The sequence below is a fragment of the Phaethon aethereus genome, assembly GCF_964289735.1.
Source record: "Phaethon aethereus genome assembly, chromosome: 3".
Classification (NCBI taxonomy): domain Eukaryota; kingdom Metazoa; phylum Chordata; class Aves; order Phaethontiformes; family Phaethontidae; genus Phaethon; species Phaethon aethereus.
In genome coordinates, this window is record NC_138576.1 from 110,330,971 (window position 1) to 110,351,916 (window position 20,946).

General features: G+C 36.5%; 1 protein-coding gene across 4 annotated transcripts in view; it reads right to left on the bottom strand.

Moving 5' to 3' along the window:
• CDC42BPA (CDC42 binding protein kinase alpha) overlaps positions 1–20,946 on the bottom strand; it is a gene marked incomplete at its 3' end in the record, with an annotated part of 187,639 nt that overhangs the window by 50,402 nt on the left and 116,291 nt on the right. For all 4 annotated transcript variants that reach the window (XM_081997793.1, XM_081997796.1, XM_081997795.1 and 1 more), the window contains exons 11-17: positions 20,786–20,908; positions 15,573–15,706; positions 13,676–13,918; positions 13,305–13,415; positions 9,119–9,366; positions 4,134–4,239; positions 2,285–2,409 (exon numbers count right to left, since the gene is read on the bottom strand). In XM_081997793.1, the coding sequence (XP_081853919.1) occupies positions 2,285–2,409; positions 4,134–4,239; positions 9,119–9,366; positions 13,305–13,415; positions 13,676–13,918; positions 15,573–15,706; positions 20,786–20,908 (1,090 nt within the window). The remainder of the gene's footprint in view (positions 1–2,284; positions 2,410–4,133; positions 4,240–9,118; positions 9,367–13,304; positions 13,416–13,675; positions 13,919–15,572; positions 15,707–20,785; positions 20,909–20,946) is intronic.

Below are 20,946 nucleotides of genomic sequence, written 5' to 3' on the forward strand. Positions count from 1 at the left end.
AAGAGGGAGCCTACAAGCTCTACCCCACTTTGTTAGCTCCAAGGAAGTCTGTTATCATACTGAAGAGACGGACAGGTATGGATTTAAATTGCATGTTCTTCTGAGGAAAATATATGCTCGTGACTGATTAAATAAGACTAGTTTTCTTCAAGATTAGGCTTGGTTTTTTTCTTTTAAAATGTTTATCACCATTATTATAGATGTTTAAATACTTCACATGGCATCTCACGTTCCACAGCAAAAAAATCCCCAGAGAAGGACCTAGTTTCAGTATGCATTGATGAATTCTAAGGATGGCAGATGGACATGACCAGATTATCAGGGTGAGGCGACACACAGAAAATCTAAACATAATAAGAAAAAATTGTGAGCCAAATAAGGCCTCACATAGCTGAAAAAAATTTAACATAAGCAAAGAGAAGTATGGAGGGAAAACTGAGATGTGTAGAGTGATTAAAAACTGGAACCAAGCCAGATTTTTTTTCTCTCCTTAATCTTTGCCCAGAGTACTTCTATTGGGTTTTTTTCTTTTCACATAGTTCTTTAATTTTTAGTTCCATATTTTTTAAAAGCCATTATATTATCGTAAGGGACGAGTAAAATGGTATCTTTCATTCAGAAAATTAGTTTTGCATGTTCCTGATATTTTTTCATTAAATATCTTTGGAGATAACGAAAAAATCCCAAACCTCTTTTACCCCCTGCCAGTGACATCTCTAATATGCGAAAGATGCTTTATCATACATACCTGAACCACATCAATAGCACTTCTTAAAATACTAAACACTCTCATAAATGGAAGAAGGGACATTCTTAATGGCTGTTGTTACACTTTTACATAGTGTTAAGTAAAACAACAAAATTCTGACTTTCTTTTTCCAGGACTACGAAGTTTTATGAGTGCTTTCACATGTAAATCTGAAAAGTGGCGTTTGGTTACCTTGGTGCATTAAAACAGATAAGCATTACCTTTAAACAATATGGAATGCGAAATAATAGACTTGTCTCTCTTGTTACCTTGATTTTTTTCTAAAGAAACATTTCTGATTGGCTAAAAATTAACTGTTCATTTAAACAACTTTTATGTATTTTTTTTATTTCTGTGACACAGGCCATCTACTACACTCACAGTTATGAGACAAGATTTAAAAGGAACACACACAAAGTGGGCCCTTTAAATTTTGTAACCTCTGCTACAAATACAATGCCTTGAGACACTATGGACTTCATAACGCAGACCAGCATTACATAATTGTATGTAACAAACACTGTTTAAAACACTTTCAGAAACCCAGAGGGCAGACTGTCTTTCCTGATACATATTCTCATGGCTATATTGAAAAGCCAAACTCCTCTGTATTTGGACAACAAAATTATACTGACATTACAACAATACCTAACTAGGTTTCATTAAAACAAGTGTTTCCCATTTTGGCTTTGACACAACAAATTAGATTTTTTCACTAACACAAAATAGGAAAAATGGGGGAAAAATAATCAAGCAGTAAACCAAAAAAAGATTAGTATATGATGATGAAATCTTCCCAGAAGTGGATGATCTGTAAAAAAAACTGTCTGGATGCAAACTGTTTCTGTAGATGCTAAACACTGAAATGGACCATAAAAGGGGAGGGAAAAGAAGCTGGCATGGAGAGGCCATAATAAATAATAAAGGCCGCCTAGATAAAACCATCTTTTTCTCTGAATAGTTTCAACTTCCCCCCACCTCCTTAATTTATCAGAACTGGATGGAAGACTTTAGAAACATTACGTCATTATTTAGCAAAAGTATTATTAGAATCATCACTTGACTGGCTTTGTGGTAGTCTCAAATGCCCTCCTTGTAAAAAAAAAAAAAAAATCACATAAAAGTTGCACTGTATTTGTTTCATTCTGCCACATGCCAAGCAGATGAAGGAAATTAATGCCGAGACACAAATACTCTCAGCCACTGCTTTTCCCAGGCTTGTTCCCTCTCAGAGGCGTGAGCTCAGCACATGACTCCTTCCAGCATTCTTCCAAAGCCACAAGTCACACCCAATGGCCATGAATCTTCTGCACTTAAAAAAGCTGTACTTGGTAAGACACTTTCGCTCTTAAGGAGGAACACGATTTTCCAGATTTGGTTATTATTAAAATCTCAAGCAAAAATACGGCAGAATCTCAGACAGGTGTGAGATTCCACCTAAGCACTTGCAAGTGCCATGCGCAAAGGCAAAGGCTCAGTAACAGCCCTACCACATACTGAGGGGATTCTGCAATGACATTAGAGCAGAGTATTCACCATTGGATGATCTCAGTGATTTGGGCCTCCCAGTGGGCCACGGACTCCTTTTTATCAGCCAGGTCTCTCATTTCTTCTTCCAGCTGCCGGTTATTCATACTCAGCCTCTCAAACATGGTGGTGAGCTGAATGAGAATTGAAACAACTTGTTAAAGGTATAACCTGCTGTGACTCTGTCTCTGTGCAGACTTGAAGCCATGTGTTCCCCTCTCGCACATCGTGCATCTGCTTTAAAAATTGGTGCCACTCACCACAGTACACACCATGTAACAACAAAACCCAGAATCTCTTCTCATGACCTTAGCTGTATCGAAAGGCCGTTTTTAAGGACTAGAACTACATTTTTACTCTAAGAAATTAATTAGTCTTCTGAGAATTAGTCTCCAAATACCTCTACAACTCTTAGAAAGTTTCTGCTTTGCACCATATAGGTGTGGAATGTTCTATATAGAAGAAAACTACACTAAAAGAGCAAAGCAAGGGCACAAGAATCATTACAGCTCAGATAAAACTGCTGAACCTCTCCCTTGTTTAGTAACCATGGAGCATGAGAGGCTTAGCAGATATAGGCAGGAGTCAGTCCTGAGATTCTCCAGGTGTCTCACATTCCCCTATTTTTCATTTTACCTACTTGCAGACAAGGAAATTGAAATTAAATGCACATCTGTAAGTACAATAGTCTATACCTAGCAATCAAACTCTCACATTCACATAGCTGTCATTCATACATGCACATTCTGCAAGACAAAAGCCACAGCTAACCTGAGTTGGTATTGGGAACTAAACCTTCATTACGTCAAATAATTATTCAGAAAGTCAAACTGGAATCAGAGATCAGACAGACGTTATAGGGAGGCCTACTTAGGAGACTCAACCTCATGTGAAAGGCTTCTTTTAGTACTGAAATATATTAACAAATCAAAATGATGAAAAAAATAACAAGTCCTAAATCTATTCTGTTTTTTATTCTGAGTACTCCACTCCATATTTATCATTTAAATGGGCTTATGATTTAAATATGCCTATTTATTAAATGTAATTTGACAAGAAAAATACAAAGCTAACCAAATTAAAAAAAAAAAAAAAGAGACTGAGCAGAATAACTAGCAAAGTGACTCTTACTGTTCTTGGACTAAACCTACAAATAGTCATATATAGTATCCGTCTAATACTGCTATGAAAATATACTTTAATTTGAACACTGACATGCAAACATGCTTACTTTGAAGAACACTGTACTTTCATCATATTTTTAGAAAATCTAACGCATTACAAAAAGAATAGACAAGTTTAGCAAGATCTGGCTAATCCACAATGAACTTGAATAACCTGTCAAAATGAACAATAAAGAGATAATCTAAATGCATGAAACAATTATTCCTTGCTCAACCCACTTTAATTAATATGCCTTATCATTTGTATTTTTTTAATATCTCAAAGTAACACTTAATCACAATGGGTGGGAGGGGCCCTGCTATTTCACAGTAATTGACATGCAAATATAATCTAAGTAATCACATCATTAACTATGTATTTTTATATTTGGGTCATATAATGAAATAACTTTTTTTTTTTTTTGCTTAAGATATTGTCTAAAATTAATCTTACCAAACTGCAAGACCATCTAACTCAATTCCTACACATAAATACACAAAGATGTGCATATATATGTGCACACATTCTCAAGTTCAGATGCATGTAGATGCCCTCTATTCAAATCAAATATTAATCACCACTTTTTGCGTAATACTAATTTCTGCTATCAACAAAGAGTTAATAATAACCAACACAGCTCCGTATTTGTACATAGTATACAACAGTTGTAAACTCAAGACTAATCAGCACTTACCTTATCAAGTTCATTTGAAAGTTTTTTGTTTTCTTCTGTTAGCAGAATCTTTTCTCGTTCATACTTCTGTTTGAACTCTGTTTCAAATTCCTCTCTTTCGCTTTGGCTAAGAAATAAAATGAAGTTGGATTAGAAAGTTTCCTATTCTAAAACTCATCACACTATTCACTTAAATACACAAAATCAATGCACACACTAGCTGAATGGGAAGTATTACATTGCCTATTAAAACTGAGAAAGTTAGGTATTATACTACCATCTTAGGACTATAAGACAGTCAGTTAAATTTTATCATTAGACAATGATCTTTCCTTCAGTAGGGAATTAATGGAGCTCCACTGAGATAACATCTGTCAATTCACTTACACATATTTTATTCTTTAGATGAATCCTTCAAATATTGAGCAGATGTAATTCTGCAGACCGAAGTGTGTTGTCAATATTCTAAGACACTCAGGGTAAATTCTCAGCTCACAGAAACATTATCTTAAGGTACGACATTTCTATAATTCCAAGTTTCACACAGAATGACAGCCGAAATGACCACATATGAAACCAGAACATACAGAAGCTAAATTAGAGCACTTTGGGCTGGGTCTCTGATGAGAAAAGGTTATATGGGCTAGTCTTTGGACTATTTAGAACTGCCAGAGGACAGATTCGAACTGTTAAATGAGGTACTGTATGTTTACTATCAGCAAAAAGTGGATGGAAAACCTAGACACTCCTAATATCACTAGATTCTAGAGCAGGTCTGCACCATTCTTTCTGAGAAAGAGTTTCAAAGTAGCTGTTTCCCCCAAACCGTCCCTTCTCCTGTGGATGTCATTCAGTAGAGGAGAACCCCTGGTTGATTCTGCTTAACATCAACTTCAATCACACACAATGAATATGAGAATCTGAAAATAAATGAAGCTGCAAGTCCTCCATTTGCCAAAAAACATTGTAATTTCCTTAAAGTGGTGTATGGCAATGTTTCAAATGTAAACTCCCACCTCACATCCACTCTTTGGAGACTCACTACATTTGCATCTTCTATTCACTGTTTCACCAGTTACTCAGGTAACTGCCACAAAGCTCCTCAGTAGGTTGATGAAACTATTCTACAAATGCCACAGATAACAGTAAATACCACTCAGCAAATACCACTGTCCAGCCTTAAAAGGTTTGAAAAAGTGCCCCGTACAAAGGGTTAACTCTGTAAATGTAAAATCCAGGGGAAAACTTGTATTGAGCATTGCAATTTTTTTTCTGGATACCGAACAGAATTTTACATTGTAGAACAGTGAAATTACGTCCTTGCCTCTTTTGCCGAGATGCAGAACTACTACAATTGCCAAATCGAGAGAACACCCTTAAAAGATGAGAAGTGTCAGTGGTTACAGTGAATCCAGTTAGGAGTAATGCTGGTTTGAATTTCCTATTCCTAATTTGAAATTCATTTAGTGCTTCAACCACTCTTTGAAATCTAGTACAGCATGTTAGACTGATGGTGAAATTCTATGTTGCTAAGCATCCTTTGAAACATAACACTACATCCTAGTAAAGTAACATACTATCATTACTGTTTAAACGCCAAGTTTGAAATCCACCACCACTCCTTTTCTATATCAACAGATTCCATGCATATGATGAGCAGTCTAGGGAAAAGGCAGGAAGAGATTAAAGCATTGGCTGTCAGGGGAATTAATAACAGGTCCTGCTTCTGTTTGCAAGGCATAGATTCAAAGCTAGTTTCTCAGACAGTAGACGTAGACTGAGATAATTTTTAATTAATTTATTACTTTTAGTTAGCTTTTATGGTTTTATTTAGGGTTTTTTATTCTGTATTTGTCTAAAATTTGTTCTTTTAAGTCTTTAAGGCTCAAAGAAGCCATTAATGGTGGTGGATTAAGGAAGGTTTGGATTGGTAAAAGAGCCCAACACATTTCTAGTTTTCTGTATTTTATGTTCTTAATTCAACTGGTGATTGTCACTAACTCAGTAAGTCAGACTGGTATAGTATAATACGGAAACAAAGATAAATTTTAAACAGAGGAGAATGTGGGTATAATCTATCACACCCAAATACCAACTCAGCAAACCACAGAACTGTGACAGACTCCATAGGCAAACCTTGGACAGCCAGGAAGATCAGAATAACACATTTACTTTGAAGCTTGGCACCCTCCTCTCCCATTAAGCTTTTTCTCTTATCTAAAATTTAGCTATGTATCCGCTCTTCAAGATTAAGAAATCATACATGATCCAGCTTTCTTTTTATCAGGAAAATAACTCTAACAAACCACATGCAAACAACGTGAAATACAGCTTTATGGTACCACTTTGTCACTCCAGCTCTTTATTGCTGCTGTACAAAGTGAAGAAATATTTTATCTTACTGCTTTGAAACCAAGAAAAGTAGACCTGCAACAAACACCAGGCCTCAGGCTTCTTTATATCACACAATTTAAAAACAGCAAATGCTGTTTTATAAAGTTCTCTGCTTTATAAATCTATCATTATATGACGGGCTTAAAAGAAACTTGTACAAACATGATTTATTTTACACAGTTTCTTGCGTCTTCTTCTGAAATATTTCATAATGACAATTCTAAGAAATGGAATATCATGCTACACAGATCACTGGCCTGTTACTGGGTTCCTACATTCCCAATTTTAATAGCATGTAGTTTATGAGGCTTTAGCGAAGGGCAATCATTTTGTACAGAAAGGTAGTTTCTCTCCCTTGAGGACTTATGCTGTTGAAATAACAGAAGTAAGAAAGCTTAAATTTGAAGGAAATAGAGAAAAAAACCCCAATTTTAAAAAATAAAACAAAAACCACCAACATGCAAGTTACATAAAAATGTACACAGAGATTTTGACCAAGTTCTTGTTGACCCTTGCTTAGAATAACCTGCATAATTCACTCTATACTATAGCCCTGCCAAAGCCTTTTTTTTTTAAAGTATGCACTAAAGATTATTTTTAGACTACTAAATTTTTTTTTGCCAAACTGTATACGCACACTTGAACCCCACGCCCATCCCAACGCTATTGTTGAAATAAATCCACTTATTTCAGCATAAAGCCTCCAGGTGCTTCCTTTTCAACGCTTACATTGAACACCTCTGTACTGGAAGACTCACAAAAAGCTCTGCATGCCTGATTACAAAAAGCTAAAAACAGTATGTGCAAACAGGAACCAAAAAAAAAAAAAAAATCCATGTTCTGTTATGAAAAACTACCAAATATTGAGAATCGAGCAGCAACAGCAATTCTTCCATTCTTAGTATTTAAGCTTCCCTTCTAGATCCCTGAACTATTACAGAAGTCAATCCGTAGCACACCTTGAACAGTGAACTTCTGCATTTCTGTGCAGCCCTAATACTTGCATGAGATCCTGCAGATCTGTTTAACAAAACCCAGTCAAGATCAGGTATGATGCTGCAGCCCTTCCCATTAAGATGCTGGTTATGTGACACATTTCTATTCGTGCTTTAAAATGTTCTTTTACATCAACACTTGAAATACATACAGAAACACATGGTTACATCAGCACTCATTTTAGATTTGCACCCAGTTCTTTTTTTTATTCAGAGGGAGAAACTAGATTGAAAGAACTAGCTAGCATGAAGCAGATCAGCATTATTCGGTCATTTGTTATTTCACTAGGTGGACATCTAGTTAGAACTTTTGCAGCTGTACAACTCCAAGGAGTTTTTGGTCTGGTCTGTGTTTGGAAGTATGATCTTTAGCAACAGTTTAGCCTGCAGAAAGAGGTATTAATTATTCTCTATTGAATATTCCTCCTTCTGAGACACTACTGGACTGACATGGCATTAAAGGAGTATCATACTATCACCTTTATACATTGCAAGACAACATAGCCTTTTGTGCATTTATAACTCATAGGTCAGCAAGACCATTAAGTTGTGGTACAATGAAAACACGCTGCTGATGCAAGTTTTACCTTTCAACCTAGAACAAAGCAGCAAACTACTGTGTTAATATGTCCAACCTATGAATAGCTATATTCTAGGAAGAAACAGTTCATCCACTGCATTCTAGGCTGTATGATCTACTTCCCCTGCTGCAAACAATTTACCAAAAAACCAAACAATGTTTCCACCTCTACTTGTATAAGCTTTTTCAAAAAGTTCTGTATTTTATTTACTACTTTTATTTAAGGACTTTAGTTACAGTTTGGCTAAGATTTCAGCAGGAACTCCTCCCCGGTTTTTCTAACATGGCATCTTGCTACAGTAGCAAAAAAAAAAAAAGCATCTATGTTAGTGTCTAGAAAGCATTCTGAAATTTTTTGTGAATGAAAATGAACACGTTCAATTTATGACTACTTCCATTACGACACTATCCAACAGAAAAACTTGTTTTTATTGATGAATGTCTCAAGGAAGATTCTTAAGGCTGGTTATAAGCTCCACCATGTGGGAGGAAAAAAAAAGCAAGTCTCTGACAAATTACCATGTCAGAAGAGAGAAAGCAGCTTATGCCTACAGTAGTCTGCGGACTGATGTTAACACTGGATGGAACCCAGCATGGACTAGCCTTAGTCTGCATTAAGTGACGGTTCCTGTGCTGTCAGAAATGTAAGCAATAGTTGATCTCTAACACATTAGTTTTGCATCAAAAGATGAAAACACCAAACTGAAAAAAAAAAATGTCAAAAAACTACGTTAAACTACAACATAAGCTTCAGGGGTCGACTTAGCCCAAGCTGCAAGTTTGCAACTCAAGTTACATACCGTGGAATGGCCAGCTAGTGCAAGAATTCTGATGCAAAATTAACTGTTTCAGTACAGCAATGTGGATTGTTTTGTTTTGTTTTGTTTTTAAAGGTGACTGTTTTCAACCTTGGCATTAGCTCAGCCAAAATGCACCTGTCCGTACTACAATTAAGCAAGTCATAGTGTGTTTGGAAACATACTAGGAGACTTCAAAAGATATTTTGAGCTTAAAAGTAAATTTCATAAAATACTCACTTTTCTCTTCTGGTTTTCTCTAACTTGTCTTTCAAAATCATGATTTCCTTCTTGAGGGCAAGCTGCTGGCTCTCTGCATCCCGCAGTTCTTTCTTCAGACTTTTTATTTCATTAGCATGCATTATTTCACGTTTAGATAGTTCCTCTTCATAGAAAACACTTTTCTTTTCCAGGTCTGCCTTTAATTTAGTGATCTCTTGCTGGTGTTCTATACTGCTTACCCCAGGTGAGCGACCAACCTGTTTTTGCTAAAATAAACAGCCCCAAGTTAGCACTCAAGAATGCTGAAAATGATGCTTAATAACAACTCAATATTCCTAAGTCTGCGTTTAGAAAATATCCCGTTACGGACTTGAGTTAAACATATCTATCTCAATTTTTTGGAAAATTTGATAGAGCATAAATCTGCACCGTACTCTTCACCATTTTGTGATTTAAATGCAGTAATAGTTTTCATTGTTCATCACTTTAAACATCTCTGGCCACATTCCAAGTCCCCTTCCATGCAGCCAGTAATGACCACAGAATTAAAAGATTTTTTATGCTCGCACTCACTTGACAGCAACAAGTTCACGTGACTTTCAGGAACATAGAACAAGGACTATGATAGAGTGCAAATATATTTTACAGCACAAATAATTTGTGGAAAAGCCACACTAAGACAAGCAGAGGCTTAACTGAAGGCTAAAATCTAGCTACAGAAACACTATACGGATTGCATCGGTCAGGAGGGGAACCTGACCTATTTTACTTAAACTGACCGTTTACATCATAGTGGATTAATAGGAAAAACAAGCTCTAAACCATAAAAGTAATTACTTCACTTTTTCGCAGCTGCATAGCTCTCTTAGTGAGGTCTTCTAGCATTTCAGTAGTCTTTACACATTGCTTCAGGATGCATACACATTTGCACCAAATGCTGCACTCACTAAACTCAATGTCCTGTCATAACATAGGGGAGGAGCAAGATCAGGTTCAAAACGAGATAGTGGCACGACATGCACTGAAATCCAACTATGGGAATACTTTTAAATGTAAACAGATTTATTACTTGGTTTGGAATTTTTTCAATTTTTTAAAAATATGTAATTAAAGGTAGTCTAAGGAAAGGAAATCGCTTAATAAAAACAATGTGTTTTGAGAAAGTGCAGGTAACTTTCAGGAAAACCTGCTTCCTTATGGTGAATGTCTCACACCTTTAGGAGGATTGAAAATATTTTGTTAATTGTATCTCCATTCTATGAATGGATGGTATTCCATAAGATATTAAAATCCTCTCAGTCATCCTTAATTAAACATGGCTTTGGGTAATTTTCTTTTGTTGGTGTGTGAATAGATTTTAAGAGCTAAATGTCATTGTAGAACATTCAGATAAGCTGAATTTCTACCATGACAAATTCTATGGGAAAGCTGGGCCTTGCTGTTAGTGTCAGCAGAACACTGCAAAACCCCCTAAACATATGAGCCAGATATGTGCTGCTACCATGTTGTTTTCTCTAACTCGTCAAAATGACCATCTGTTTTGATCCAAGAGTAAAATCCTGCCCTTAGGATGCAGAATGGTAAATTGGGGAAAAAAAGATGCCATCCTAACAGGACACTGATGGTTTGGAAAAAGAAAAATTTAAAATAAAAAATAAAAAATAATTAAAAAAAAAGAAGGAAGTATAGGAATTTTCTTTTATGCACAGGCAGTTAACTACCAAACTTGTTTGCTACTGCTCAACATGCCTAATTGCCTACATATATATGGCCACGGAGCACATCAGAAGTTTAGGCTTTGCAACATCATCTATCAGGTATGTAAAATGTTTTAGTGGTATTTCACATTTTTTTCCACAATGAAAAGATATTATTAAGACCATAAGGCAGATGGTGCAGTAGAAGAGAAAGCTGAATGGTGTTGTACAGTGACTTAAAGAACTAGAGTAATATAGTAAACAGAGAATATACTTTGAATTGATGTAAACACAAATTCCAAATAGGTGTTTTCATACATGCCTGTTTCAAGTGGACAAATGGTGTAACTGAGACATAATGCATCTCCTGGCACATAGATAGATAGATGCTGTTTAATGCACTCTCTTGGCTGCCAGGGCACACTGCTGACTCACACTGAGCCTGATTTTTTTTTGAAAATCCAAATATGTGACGTCCACTGGATCTCCTTTGTCCACACACTTTTACCAAGAACTTTGCAGAACCCCAGCAAGTCAGTGTTGCAGGACACAGCTGGACAGAAGGCATGCTGTGTTCTTCCCAATAGGTTCTGCTTCATCCCTGAGCTCACCGATGTTATTCTTTACTACAGCTTCTATCCCTTTCCTAAGTAAGTCTCTCCCACTCCTCTGCAGTTCCCAGGATCTTCTGGATGAGAGTTACAGTGGCACAGTGGGCTGTCTGTAATAACAGGGTGCACATCTTGGCCAGCAGTTCTCTTACTTCTCACCCGAGTTCCTTCAGAACCCCCTCAGCAAGGCCACCGGTCCAGGTGACTTCACATCTTCACCTGACAGGTCTAATGCTTCCTGCACATCATCCTCAGACTGATCCAGCTCATCTGACCAACCTGCTGCAAAGAATGCCTTCTGTGTGGCAATCTCCGCTGCTTCAGCAGTAAAGTCTGACACACCAAAAACTCGTTGAGCATTTCTGCCGCAACCCTATCAACTCAGAGATAACCTTTTTCATCCCTGCCAACAAGCAGCCCCATGAGTTTCCTAAGGTGCCTTTCTGCTTTTGATTTAAAGAACTTCCCACAATCACTCTGAGCAACCTTTGCAAAGTGGTCTCTAAATTCTCTTTATTTAGCCCTCAACATCCTGTTTACTCTTAACATACCATCATTTATGGGCTTTTCTAGTCTCCTTAATTGGAGAAACTTTCCTTTTTTCTTTAAATACTGACCTTTTCTCTATGATAGCCTCCAACTAAGAAGCCATGCAGAGCTTTTACTGAATGGATAATGCAGTATCATAACAACACCACGTGACCCAAAGTGTGCTTACTGTACTGTGAAATATTGCTCAGAAAACTACAAGTCCCCTTTTCCTCTTCAGATAAACTTGCCCTGTTGTTATAAATCAACATATCATTTACTCTCTACAGATCTCCAATAAATTCTTGCCTTTTAAACTGTTGTACAAACTCTTTGCTAATGGTGAAGATTCATGAAAGCAGAAGAAATACATCTTAATTTTTAGACAGCAATCTGAATTCACAGCAGTAGAAACTTTGCAAATCAAAACTTCATACTGAATGGATTTCCTTATTTTCATTTAACAAAGGAAGGCAAAATAAAAGAATGTTTGGGAAAAAAAAACCCAACCCAATTTTTTTGTGCAGTGACTTAAGGTTGACAAATGACCCACAGAATTCCAATTAAAAAAAACCTGTTACTCACTTAAATTAAGACCAGAATAGGCCTAATCTGACATTTTGCACAAAAAGTTTAGAATTATCCTACTTGACGAAACACTGGGAACAGGATTTTGCTGCAAATGAACAGCAATCCTCATGTGGCAATGAAAAACTGTCTCATTCATTTTTAAGAAAGTCTAAGTTCTTCAGAGCGCTGTACAAAATGCTAAATCATAGAATAAAATAACAGTTAAAACTCTTGGCTTACTTAAATTTCTGCTCCTAAAAACACATACATGTGTGTGCAATTTCATCAATATAAACGAAGTCTTCATGCTCAATGTTGTTCTTGTGCAAAAATGTTCCAACTTCTGGCTGAAAGGCGGAATCACTAAAACTTTTCCTTCACAGTTACAGCAGTTGACATCTACAGTGGAGAAAACCATCTTTCTTTTGACTGACATGCTGAGGAACAACACAGTACACAAACCACCTATACAGAAACCTGCATAGGCTGCAGGTTTATCTTCAAATACTTAACCATCCTACACTAAAAAAAAAGTTTTTAACAGGTAAAGTTAAACAAAGCAAAAATGGAAGCAATTTGGTATGAAATCGAGCAGTGAACACAATGGCCTGAAAAGTGCAATTAGGCAAATGTTCATTTTTCTGGACAATAACACGATGCATGCTTGCATTAATATTCGGCATCAACTGAAGTGACAAACTGACAATACCCTTCTGTCCTACATCTGAAAGTAATCAAACAGATCCAAGTCCTAGTTGACTAGTAAGCCTGCAGGTGTTAATATCAAAACAGACTAACCTTTAGCCCTTCTACTTCGCTTTCCAACTGTTTAGAGTACTGTTCACTCCTCTCTCGCAATTTCCTGTCTTTCGATGCCTCAGCAGCTGCGGCTTCAGCTTGGACTTCCAGCTACAAAAGTACACACGTTTTTAATAGGTAGGATTTTTTTTTTTTCCTTTTTCCCAAAATCTATCGATGGTTTTCAATATAAGAAATAAGTCTTCAGCACTAAACTCAACACTTCAAATTCTTAGAAAACAGAATCAGTACTGTTTGAAACAACAATCAAAGAGTTAAAGATTTACGGATAACAAAAAAAATTACTTTGTCAGAAAACCTTACGTATAACTACTATTTCATAGATTCTAAACAGTCTTCTCACCACTTACTTCTTTTTTAAGTCTCTCTGTTCTGCGTAACTCTTGCCTTAAACTTTCTACTTTTTGCATCACCACTTCCATTTCTTCCTCCTTATCTCGGAGCTGGCGGGCAAGCTTTTGTTTTTGAGAGTGCAAGTCTGTCAGCCGCTCGTTCATCTCTGAGAACTCCTGCATTGCCAATTTCCGCTGGCTGTGTGCATCTTTCAGCTCTTTGGCTTGGGATTTTAATCTGTCACTAGACTCTGCCAGTTCCTACAGTTTAAAAAAAGAATTAAGTAATAAACCTAGAAAGCTGCAAGGCCAGTTCTGTCTTTGGATGCACATCTAACACCTTCTCCAGAGTGAATAGAAACTACATACTCATTTCTTTTCATGAACACATCTACAATACAGATTGTATGCCTCCATAAATAAGGAAAGAGGCCAGGTTTTACACTACTAATGTCAGTAAAACCGCATAAATGTAAAACAAGTAGGAGTTTACTCCGTTTTTACAGATTAAACACAAAGGCTTTCAAGCACTTGCATTACAATACAGAAATACCTTGCTTTCTGAATTAAAAAATGTCATTAGCATAGTTTTTCAAGAATTACTTAAAGTAGTAAAAAAGAAAAGTACTTATCTCAACTGCTCAATGATTAAAGAAGGTTTCTCCATTAACTGAATGGGAAACACTGTTGTATGAAAATTTCTACTTCAGAAGCTTTTGAAAACTGACCTGCAATGGTGAGTATGATTTCCACACATTGTACTATAATAGCAAATATTACAGAAAGTTTCAGGCAACAAAAGACTGTAGTGATTAACAGCAATATATGATAATAATTCTTTTAGAAGAACCCACATGGAATAACACTGCCCGTGCTGTGATAACTCTACAGCACAATACCTTCACAAAGCTTGCTGTGTCCTAGATCTGTGCTACTACACTACGAATGAGGGACCACAACAGTTTAAATGGTTTAATGATGTTCAGCCAAACCGGAGCAGAACAAAGAAGCAAGGAAAAGCAAGTCTGAGGATGAAAAGAAGAGCAGCAGAAAGAATTAATATTTGGCACTGTTGACGTCTATACAAATTTAAAAGCATTTTCTACGGTTGTTAAAAAGAGGCCCTCATCACTACGAGTTGTTTTAGAAAAGAGATGGTCTTTCTTGGACAAACTGGCAGCTTTCAAGGTTTTAACAGCCGTAAGAGTTAAAAGAAACAGTGTTAAATACGGCTGGCACATCAACATTGAGTGTGGACTCTCAAATACTGGGCCAATATAATCACCATGAGAAACAGGCTAATGTATTTTACACCTGATTACAGGTTGATTTAACCATGAATACAAGAGAGACATGAAAGACAGTATGTTATAAATAAGAAAACAAGGAATCAGGGGACAGAGAAGAAGAAATAAAACCTACTATTCTTTAACAGTAGTTAATTCAAACTACTTTCCAATCTTCATATTTGGGCAATTTTTCACATCTCTCTTCTGGAAACACTTCTGTGAAACAGCCTTAATGCCATATTCTCAACATTTTCTCCCTGATAGAGTCTCATCCATACTTCAGATTAAATTATTTGTCTGGATTAGTTCTTCTCTACTCTGTCTTCTAACCACTCTCATTATCACCTTAATCTGAAACTATAAAACCTTCTTTGCAGCCACCATGCAGTTTGGATCCTGGAGTTATTCACTGTCTGGAAGCAGTCACCTAGGACCACCCAGCACTCATATATACAATGAGTTAAATAACGCCCTTGTCTTCAAAAAACAGGCAGAAAGCAAAGTAGGTCATGCTACACATTTGTTGTCTGCTCATTAATTTTACACTTGAAAGTTATTTCAAGCAAAATGAACAAAAATAAAGTAGTCTTTAGGGTTTAGAAGAGTTGCTGACAAAATGCTTTTACCTTATTAAGATCTTCCCTCTCTTGCTTCAGCGTTCTGACCTGTTTCTCAAAAGCCTTTATTTGCCTGGAAGCATCATCCAACTCCCGCCTTGCAGTGCTGGCCTCCTCAAGTTGCTGTTCTAGCTGACCAGAATCTAGAAAAAGCAGCAGACTTCTAAATACATTAAGGAAAATATCATTATTCTAGAATAGCATAGTCTAGTTGCTTGAAGGCCCTTCAGGTTTTTTTCCAGTTTCCATTTAATCACAAAATAATGTAATTCTTATCAGGTTTAGAATAGGGAGTAGGTTGTTTCAACTGCCATTATCTGCTTTTAAGGGAACAGAATAAAAGGTCATAGCTTGCTGCAAAACAACATAGAAAACGGTAACAAACTGTCTTTTCACATTATAGTAATCATACACTATACATAATTCTGTGATGTATGCTTTAACATGACCTATCCATTTGACTGTGATGTAATATATAATGCATCTTTTATTGCACTGTAATTATAAACAGTCTCCCTCCTCCCCCCAAATTCTCCCAGAAAGAAACAGTACAAGTAACAGGTCACTCAAGAGCTGGCAAGCATTCTCCTGTTGATGCACTTAAAATTAACTTCAGATGATTTTACTTATTTCTAGTGTGAAAACCACTTGTGTTCACGTGATCTGCTCTACTACTATAAATACAGGAAAACTATTACAGTCAGCTTCTTACCAACTGTTAGTTACACAATGACAGTACATTTCTACATCACAGGTAAATAATGTCATATAAATACACTCAAATGCTACAACATGAAAAGTTGAAACCCAGAAAATGACAACTGAAAATTTCTAGCTAGTGGGCACTTTTTTTCCCACCTTCACTTAGAAACAAGAATTTAAAGCAAGATATATATGAAGATAGGTTAATTCCAAATTCCATGAAATCACTGGACATTTTGCCTTTGATTTCAGTTGTGGCAGGTCTTCAGACCATATGTATTTACTCACAGAACAGGAATCCATCTTAATAAGAGCCTTTTACTACATCTTCATAAATGCAACCCTAAGAGACTAGCTCTTGGAGAAATCAAATACAAAAACACATACATTTCTAAGAGCTGTAATTTCTGAAGCACAAGAATTTTTTAAGCAAATTAATATCTTTAGCTTATACGCAGACAAATATTCACTATTGCTTTAATTAATTGACTCTTGTTTAAAAATTTAAAAGAATGCATTTAAGTAAGAGATGTAGCTCAAAGCCAAAAATTATTAACTGCCTCTCTTATGTAGTCTACTCTGAAGTCACCAGCAAAAAGAAAGTTTATGTATGGCTCTGCTGAGCCAAGATAAATCTCTCATCTGTGCACAAACTACTTTGTTCCACAGCTCTGTTTTCTTCCATCGCTGCCCTTTACATATTTGGCAATATTAAAGATTCCTCAAAGTTTTCTCCTATGTAACTTAGTGAACAAAAATTGTAACTTTGACCTTAAAAATTGAAAGCATATGCTAGCTTGTCATTTCCTGGAAAACTAGATAGACAAGAAAAATGTATTTTTCTAAGCTCCCACCAGTGATACTCCTGAATTTGACACAATTTTGTGTTCATTTTTTATTACCTTTTAAAGCAGGTTTTTACAGCTCCAAAAGAGGCAGTAGAACAGGTTAAAGAATATAACCAAAAGCTAGTTGTGACATATGTGTAGTAAGTGGTAATTTTCCATCTAATTACCCTATTTACTGCTAACATTTTAGCTAATATATCCAAACACTAATTGTAGGGTGTTATTACATTAAATTGCCCAAGAGATGATCCCAAAGTATGAAGTTCAGCTCTGCACCTGAAGTGAAACTTCTTTAAGTTCATCAGATCTAGATCTGGAAATTTAGATACTTTAAAGGCCACCCAGAAAACTTGGAACTAGCGCCCCTAAATTTGGAAGCATTCAGACATGACGATCATTTGGTTTGTGCCTGTATTCCGTCATTAATTTAGTTTTAAAATCTATCTCACAAAATGAAATCAAGCAAAATACAACATTCTTTTTTTCCACATTTTACCAGATTAGCTTGTATTAGTTACAACTCAAGGCACAAATGAGTGTCTTCTAACTAATGACTGTACTGTCTGGACCAGACAAGCCATTCAAGTATATACTGGGAAAGTTACGTGGCAACTGGGGAGGGATTAGACAACTCTACATCTTCCTCACTTGATCACATTATTCACTTCCAACCCCAAAAAACAAAAGCACATTGTAACTAGGAATAAATATACAAATATATATGTGGTATGGAGCAGAAATTTCTTAACTGATACTTAAGGGAAAACTTCAATATTAACTGCCTTCACCAGACATTGACTTCTTTTAAATTTGAGAAGGGATATCAGTTGTGTCAGGCAATGTTCCCACATCTTTTAAATTTTTTTTTCATTACCAAAGGAAACGAGTAACACCTTCAGCAATGAACTAAAAATCTAAGCTGAAGCTCACTAGTCAAGAATAAAATATAATTTAAAGCTGATCCTAATGCTTTTCTATGAAGGGCTGGTCCCATTCAAAAGCTGTTTCTTGTACATGTTGCTTTCCAGTGGTCCCAAAGAGCCAAACTAGAGCTGAGAATTGTTGCAGAACAGAGCTTTCTGACCGTGTTGCTTTATTCCTCATTACAGCAGCAAGTGGAGGGACATTTGGCTGGAGAGAAACTTCACAAAAACCTTTGTTCTGACATAGCACCAACATGGCATCACTCTGATCAGAGTGATCCTCCCTGAGCTAGTTAAGCCATGTTCGCATCCAAAAATAATGCTTATGGTACAATACAAAACTGCTGCATCATGCCAGAGCAGCTGTCTGTGTATCTGTAACAGACTTTTTTCAGACTACACAATTTTAACAGCATATAATCTATGTGCTGCAGTCTGCAGTTCATACATAGCACGCTTCTGCCCCATAACGTAGCAGCAGAGTCTAAACACACCAACTAAACTGTCTGTAAGTTAAATTCAAGTTATTCTTTCTGTGGGTGTCACTGCTGGCATTCCTGATGCTGCCAGGAACTGAATGAAGTCTTTTCACAAATACAAACCAGAAACAAATCTTTTTTGTAGTTTCCTCCAACCTTCCTCACTGGGTTTTTTTCCCTTGCCACAGGTAAGATAAGGACATATTAATAGAGATCCATCTACTGCTACTCGTGTCTGATTTTTTTCTCACATAAAATGCAGACATTTTCCTATTTGGATTGAGAAGAGGAATCAGATTTGTCCTCCCTGTTTCTATGGTTCCTGTCCTGATACCTAACAGTCTCCATCAATCTTGTTAATTTTCCTAAATAAAAACCATCTTGCTATACTTCCTTTCCTTCTCTTTGAAGATGTGTCTGCTCTCAAGATCCTATTTTGAAGAAACCATTATGAAGCAGGACAGCAGAAGTCCTATGCTATGAATATTACAAGAGAAAATTCCCTTTAACTTAATTCAGAGCATCGAATCAAGAACACTGAATATCAGTATTAGTAGCTACCCTTTAAAGTAGGCTAAAAAGATATTCATTAAAGAGATGGAAAATTGCTTCACTAACAGCTAGATTCAACATGGTGGTGCAATAAATGCTCTCCCTCTGGAAGTTCTTAAAACATGAATTGCCAGAATCTGGGAGAGTAAGGTTGGAAAAAGATGGATTTGCATATATCATATTTCTTTGAATCTTTCCCTAAAGGTCTCCAGTAGCCTCTGTAAAGACGCAGCATACTGGGCTAAGCAGATCTTTGCTTTTTGACTAGTTTGGGAGTTCTAAAGAAAGGCAGTATGACATTAATTAAAGAAATTCAGCTCTTTATCTGCACTGATTTCAAAAACACTTTTCAAACTTAAAAGTACTGAGATACTTGATAGCTTAATTGTTAGCTATCATAAAATCTTCATGAACTCTCAGAAGCAAAGGAAATAAACGGAAAGGAAATAAATCTTCTGGTTTGTAAGACATGATAGCTCATTGACAGCAGAGCTGAGAATTGGTTCTTCCTCCTCTCATATCCTTTTCTTCATATGCTCCAATTGTCCACCTTGTGCTGATTTATCAGATCATAAGTTGATTAAAGTCTCTGTATGTAGATAGTTCATTCTTTGTTTAATTGAGTGAATTAAAGTCAAGAGAGAGTCCAGGGGCCACACAGCTGTGAGCAGGACCCATTTTGGTGGCAGAGTTTTGTTTGGTCAGCTCTGCTGCTCATGGAACTACAGCCTTAGAGCCCATAGTGTCCTCTCTAATGGAAAACACCCCTCACTACTCCCTGCCACTTGGAAAACTCAGTATTACTGTAGTTTCATGTGCACAGCCCACCTCCCAGATAACCCACACTATTCTCAAAGTACTCTTCCAAGAAAATACTCAGAAAACCACATCTCCAGTTTGAACTAGCTTTTATTCCACATTTGGTTACGATGCACTAAGCAACAGCACGCTATAAACCTCTGTGTTTTCAAAGATCATATAAATACCATCACAACTGTGATCGCATCTCACAAATTTGTCCCTTCCAAGGAAAACTAAACAGAAAATGAGATAATGAAAAATATTAATTGATGCTTGTATCATAACAAATTATCCTTCCATCAAATATTCTTAAGACTATTAAAACTGCTAAGCTAAAAGCCTTCACCCCTCATGTTTACCCACATAAGCAAGGAACAACACCTTCCTCCCTTCCAGTTTACTACCTACGTACCTGCATACCAGAGTGCATAGATGTACAAAGCAAGGAATACTAAGATATGCTACAGTGACTATGACTTCTGAAAGGACTGCAGTGACTTTTGATACTGCCAAATATCACCAAACAAGTGCTCCATCCACTCTTGCAGTACACCTTGAGGGATGAAGCAAAGAAAAAAAAAAAAAAAAACAAAAAGGTAGTACTACCTTTTTTGACTAGATTGGTCACGGTTTCACAGATTCTCAGGTAGAGCCTGGTTCACATCCATGTAAATTAGCAACACCACAATTTAAAACTAGCGGAACTTTACCACTAATAATAATAGCAGAAGTCACTAAAATCTTCCTTCTCCCTTGCAAATGGAAGCTATCAATGAAGAGCAAAGGGTAAAATGAGAAGCCAAAATAGACTGGAAGACTCTTTTAGAAACCAAAGTTAAACTGGCATTACATTAGGAGAAAATCTTGTCAAAATATTGTTTCCTGTTACAGTGTTTACATTAGTATTTATAACATACCTGTTACCTGTTTCTTCAACTTTTCAATTTCTTCTTTCAAACTTTTAATTTCTAAATCTTTGCTTGCTGTTATTGGGCCATCCACTGTTGAATACTTCAGAGCCTGGACTGTCTGGGTGGACTCTAGAAAAACATGGAAGAGAGGGGGAAAAATTACACAC